At 35.9% G+C, this 6488-nt stretch overlaps 1 protein-coding gene across 1 annotated transcript in view; it reads right to left on the bottom strand.

Annotated features, from left to right (window-relative positions):
- The window catches only part of CFAP54 (cilia and flagella associated protein 54), a 242110-nt gene that overhangs the window by 188614 nt on the left and 47008 nt on the right, over nt 1–6488 (bottom strand). Inside the window, exons 15-16 of the mRNA XM_081818984.1 lie at nt 3013–3089; nt 2627–2723 (exon numbers count right to left, since the gene is read on the bottom strand). Coding sequence (XP_081675110.1) covers nt 2627–2723; nt 3013–3089 — 174 coding nt within the window. The remainder of the gene's footprint in view (nt 1–2626; nt 2724–3012; nt 3090–6488) is intronic.

Here is a 6488-nt window from a genome sequence, read left to right as displayed (position 1 = left end):
CTGGTGATGGGTATTAAAGAGGGCACGTGTTGAATGGAGCACTGGGTGTTATACGCAAACAATGAATCATGGAACACTACATCAAAAACTAATGATGTATGGTGATTAACATAACATAATAAAATTAAATTAAAAAAGAAAGATTCAACTCTGGGTCTTCCAACACCATCTGGTGAATCCTTAGGTCACACCAACGAACCACCTGTACTACATCTACCATATGCCACAGTACTGCTGGGCAGGTTGTCTATCGCACAATTTTAGGGGGTGCCATTCATGCTGTTATCATCACAGACCTGTATATTTATTTCGGCAATTTCCCAGCATATGGTAATAAATCATATCAAGGAAAGGGCACATTTTTCTAATTTAAATAAGAGTATCAATAGTTCATAAACGGTCTTCAGCTTCATTTGGGAAAACTACCACCTTCTATGAAACTCATTTTATTTAGTGGCTTTAATTGCCAGAAATTTTCCACCTGAAGCTAAAATCTAGCACTTTGTAACTTCTATTACTATTCTTATTCCTGCCCTATGAAGCCTCAGAGAATAAGTGCTGGCCCACTAAGCCAGTGATTCTGAAATTCTAGTTTCCTTAAGAATCTATCTGGGAAGGGTGCCTGGGTGGCTCAGTCGGTTAAGCGTCTGCCTTGGGCTCAGATCATGATCCTGGGGTCTTGGGATCAAGCCCCACACAGGGAACCTGCTTCTCCCTCTCCCTCTGCCGCTCCCCCTGCTTGTTCTCACTCTCTCTCAAATAAATAAATAAATAATCTTAAAAAAAAAAAAAAAGAATCTACCTGGGGGAATTTTAAGAGGAAAATACCTGTAATTATAAACTTTTAACACCCCACAACTGAAATTATGATTCCATATGCCTTAAGTGAGAAATAGGAAGCTGTATATTTAGCAAGCACTATAAGTGATCCCTGGAAAAACCTTGGCAGACAGCTATTATGCCTCCTCAATCTCTTGTGAATTTCAAACATACTGTCCCCAATTAAGATTTCTCAACTCTAGCTCTCTCAAGACACAATGCTACATAAAGAACTCAAAATTGCATTCCCTAAAACCTATCATTAGAAGAAAGTAAATTCAGAATGATCCCCCAGTCCTCCAGTATATTCATGATATTTGATTGGTACCCAGTTACAGGACTTGCATATTTTATGTATTAGAAAAGTATCTTTTATACAAGTATCCTGAAGACACTTTTTTTTTAAAATCAAACATAGCATAGTGACTAAATACCTGGACGTTGAAGGCAATACACCTAAGTTCAAATCTACTTACTATGCAAATCTTGAGCAAGTTAGATGTGTAGCAAAAATCATCACTATGACTACCACAAATCAACTGGAGTGAATCTCACAAACACAATACTGAGATAAAAAGCAAGCTGCAGTCACACTATGACTATATATATATATAAATTTAAAAGCAATACTCTCTTTCTGGGAAAAACACACATATGTAATAAAAGTATGCCTGGAATTTATAGTCATTATATTTAGAATACCAGTTCTGCTAGGCAGGAAGAAAGGTGATATAATCAAAGGAGTTAGTGGAGGAGTTCCAACTGTACTAATAATGTATTGTTTCTTAAGGGGAAATGGGTCTGCCTTATAATATTCTTTATAATTTTATGACATATATTTCAAATTGATTTTTCAGAGAAAATATAGCAATTATGAGTATTAACATTTAGCAACAGGAAAAGTGCTGATGAAATAATGTTAGGAAAAAAACATCAGAATGCTACTATGCTAAAAAATATAAAAAAGACTAGAAGAGATGGGCGCCTGGGTGGCTCAGTTGGTTAAGCGACTGCCTTCGGCTCAGGTCACGATCCTGGAGTCCCGGGATCGAGTCCTGCATCGGGCTCCCTGCTCAGCTGGGGGTCTGCTTCTCCCTCTGCCCTCTTCCCTCTCGTGCTCGCTGTCTCTCATTCTCTCTCTCAGATAAATAAATAAAAAATCTTTAAAAAAAAAAAAGACTAGAAGAGAATATAAAAAAAATAATATTTCAGTCTATATAGGGAAATTGCAGATTTTTCCCTTTTTATACCTCAAAATATCCTCTAATGTTAATACAACTTTTGTAATTTAAAATTACAATTTTTGAATTAATCAAACAAAAATATAGATCACTGGCTTCCTCTCTAGAAAAGTATTTTTCAACAGTAGTCCATGAACACTAGTGTCCTAAGTAGTTATTCCATAGGGCGTAAAATGGGTTTTATTTTCATGTAATCTTCTTGGAAAACCACAATGCTCATAAGCAAATGAAGGCCTCTGAGAAGTCTTATAGTAAAGAACCTGTTGTGTTTCATCCAAAGTCACCCAAAGTTACTTGACTCTGGCATCCTTTTCTGAAGCACAGTATTAGCATCACATAGGACAGACTTGACAAAATGCTATTCTAGTTCTTGTCTATAAATAAAAGTGTTTATAACATATATGACATGGTTCCCTAGACTCCCATTCAGATCTATAGAACAACACAATCTTTGATGGACAGAAATAATTCAAATATTGTAAGAAAAACATAATTAAGAAGAGGAATAGCTATTTATCTCCCTCACCCCCTTTCTTCTCTTAAGGTAACAATCACTAAGAACTTGCCCAGTGCCAGGGACTGTTCTAAGTATCTTTTCAACAGGTAAAACTCACTGAATCTGCCAGAGGAATATGCTGAGCAGGACCTCTCTGCTCCATGAGTCTATGAATCACAACACATTCAAAATACCAGTGGTAATGTAACTACAAATCCTTTTAAGATAATTTACCAGGTTATTTTTAAAGCTGATTGGGATTTTTTTTCTACAGTAAAAGCAAAAGGTAGAAAATGTCCCCTGTAGTTTTCAATGTATGTAGACACTATAAATTCTCAAATATTAAATATTCAAAATTATTTCTATAATTAACCATTACATATTTACAAATTTAATATTATCTGAAAATCTAAATTCATGTTTTTAATTGTATTTTCTAAAATATTTTTGCAATACCTTTAGTATTGGAAGAATTTCTACGTTCCCTCTCGACATACCAAAGAATTCACCAGTTCCTTTTCTTAAAGGTATCTCTGTGGGGGAGGGGGGGGAGGAAAAGAAGGAAGGAAGTAACAGAAGAGGAAGGAAGGGAAGAGGAGGAGGAAGAGGAGGAAGTGAAAGGGGTAAAAGTAGGAAGAAGAGGAGTGAGAAGGAGAGAAGAAACAAAGGGAAAGAAGGAAGGACCAGAGGAAAGAAGAGGAGGAAGGAAAAAAATGTAAACATAGCAGTGAATCATAATCCTAAAAAATGTTATGCCAAATTGGTTACCTTTTTGATTACTCATGATTTTAGAAATGATTCAACACTTAGAAGGTGACTAAATACAAAATTATTTCTTCCATATAATTACATTTTGTCTTTATATAAGTTAATTTAAAAGCATCTTGCAGTACAACAAACAAAATTAAAAATCTTGATTATTAACAAGGTAATATAATGGTAAAGAGACTGGTCTTTCTATATAGTCTATAAAGTCCATTGAAAAGCATTCACAAAACAGTGTAAAAGCCTTATGAATTTGCACAAATATCAGACAAGGCTGGTTTGAGTGAAACAAAAATAAATCATAAATATATGGCAATTCTAGTTTCCTATTTTAAAATGTACTCAATAATTTAAACTAAATAATCCATTACTTAATCAACAGTCCAATAAACATTTTGAATCAGATTGTCATAATTAATATACAAGAATGACTTGTACTTTCTGTTTTATGTGCCAATAAGATTATGATAATAATAATGTTGGAAAAGTTATAAGAAATTATATATCTAAATGGGGACAACCCCTCACTACATAAACATAGATTTTCTATTTATAAATGGATCATGCTCCAATATCAATTAGTTCTTTAGAAATGAAACACTTTAGCAAAGAATCAACAAATTGCATTTAATTTATAATTAAACAGAGTATAAAATACAACAAAACAATAGTCTCCCAAAAGTAATAATAAACAAAATAAAATTGAATAAGAAATAGACTTTAAAAAAAAAGGTAATCATTGGGCCTTTTGTTTTCAATAACAGGTAACCTGGAAAAATTCTCCTGACTAGAGACCACTAGAAAAGCTGAGGGGCACCTGGGTGGCTCAGTCGTTAAGCGTCTGCCTTCGGCTCAGGTCATGATCCTGCTCCACGGGGAGCCTGCTTCTCTCTCTCCCATTCCCCCTGCTTGTGTTCCCTCTCTCACTGTGTCTCTCTCTGTCAAATAAATAAAATCTTTAAAAAAAAAAAAAAAGCTGAAAAAGTTTTATTTCTTCATCTGTAAGCAAAGAAGATCATGAAAATATAAATACAGAGCTAGGATCTTGAGAAAAGAGTATCACCTGGATCTTGGGAAGAGAGCCCAGGGAATAAAGAATGGCATTAGAGCTACCTCCCCAACTGAGGACTTTTGTCAATTCTGAAATGGAAAGCTGAGAAGCTGAGTAATGCTTCTGACAGCCCTGAGAACTAAAGCAACAGAGATTAGGATCCAGGGCCACTTAGAGTAAGAAGCCAGAAGAGGCTTGCATCCCAGGACTTAGGGTAAATGGAAAGTAAGTCAACAGGAGAGCATCTCAGCTTCCAATTATCTTAATCTCTCAAAGTGGACTAATGGGATCCTAGAGTAATAATGTCTTCATGCATCTAGTAAAAGCAAGCATAATCTTCTCTGGAAGAACATTAACCTCATCTAAGGCTTCAAGTTATTTCTATAATATATTTGGCAAGTATAATGTCTACCACACAATCAAAAATAGCCAGAGTAACCAAATAGCTGATGAAGTAGTTCTTCACTTAAGAATTCAATATAGTAAGTGCAGGAGGAATGATAGAAGTTTGAAGCCCTTTCCGGCTTCTCACTCCCACTCCTCCAGTAGCCTTCAATCAATGACAGATAAAAGTTGTATAAATATCTCAACCTCCCAGCTCTCTGGGGCAGGTTCTATACAGTCTCTTAGAGGTCTCTCATGGGAAAAAGTCCTAAACCTACAAAAGTAGCCTTCTCCTTAACTTACTGCACTTTGTATTGCCTTCTTTTCATTTTCTGTCTCACTTCTCCACACCACCATCCTGCTTCCCTAGGTAACTACTTCACTCAACAACTTGTCTCAGAATCTACATCTGGGGAAAACAACCTAGGAAAAAGGTCAGGCTGACAATAGCTGAACTCACTGGTAAGTCTTTACAACACAACATGTGGGATAACTAGGCATTATATGCTTCCTGATTCAACACAACAGGGAGTAAACAGCACCACCTATGAAGTATTCTTGCCAAGTGTATAAGATATTGGCAGGAATTGTTTTTGATAAGATATCACTTGAATCTAAACAAGCCTCTAGATCCAACTACCAGGTAGAGAAACAAGTTAATACCACAAAGACACAAACAGCCAAATCCAGAATGTGGGGAATCCTACAAGATGACAAATCAATGTCTTCAAAAAAATAAATGGCTTGAAAGGGAGAGGAGGAAAAGAACTGTTATAGATTAGAAAGAGAGACTCAAGAAAAATGTAAGAAAGTAAAATGCATGGGCTTATTTGGATCCTGATTGGAACAAGCCAACTTAGGATTTTTTTTTTTTAAAGATTTATTTATTTATTTATTTGACAGAGAGAGAGACAGCAAGAGAGGGAACACAAGCAGGGGGAGTGGGAGAGGGAGAAGCAGGCTTTCTGCAGAGCAGGGAGCCCGATGTGGGGCTCGATCCCAGGACCCTGGGATCGTGACCTGAGCCCAAGGCAGATGCCTAATGACTGAGCCACCCAGGCACCCCGCAACTTAAGAAATTTTTATATAGTCAGGGACATAGGAATTTTCCCCTAATTTTGTAAAGTAAAGTAATAATGGCATTATAGTTTTGTAAAACAAAACAAAATCTTTATCTGTTACATAGACAAACCAACACACACACACACATTGAGGTATTTACTGGTGAAATGACATTATGTCTGCTTTAAAACACCCCAGAGGAAAAAATGTGTTACAGGAAGAAATGAAATTAAGATTGGCAAAATGTTCATAATATTGGTACTGGATAATAGGTACAGGGTAACTTATTTCATCTCTCTCTATTTGAAATTCTGCATAATAAAAATTTTAAAAAAGGAAAAGGCATTTTAAGACAGGACATTTCAAAAAAAATAGGACTTCAGACCATTGAATGTATTAGATAGCGAGAGACCTTTAGCCAGTAGTTCTCAAACTTTGATGTGTATCAAAATCACCAGATAAACTAATAAAGACTAGAAAGGCCCAGGCTAGATGAAGTAGGACAGGATCTGGGCCTTTGTATTTTTAACAAGTTCCCAAGTGATACTGATGCCAATCAAAATTTGAGAACCATGGCTCTAAACTTCCATCTGCTAAGCCACACTCAACAACTGAGGACAGCAGAGCCTGATTAATGAATCTCTGGGAAAACAATTACTATGATAATTAC

This window comes from Leptonychotes weddellii, chromosome 5, assembly GCF_054177405.1.
Source record: "Leptonychotes weddellii isolate Sample4059 chromosome 5, ASM5417740v2, whole genome shotgun sequence".
Lineage (NCBI taxonomy): Eukaryota > Metazoa > Chordata > Mammalia > Carnivora > Phocidae > Leptonychotes > Leptonychotes weddellii.
Note: the sequence above shows the minus strand (reverse complement) of the source record. Positions and strands in the feature narration are given on the sequence as shown.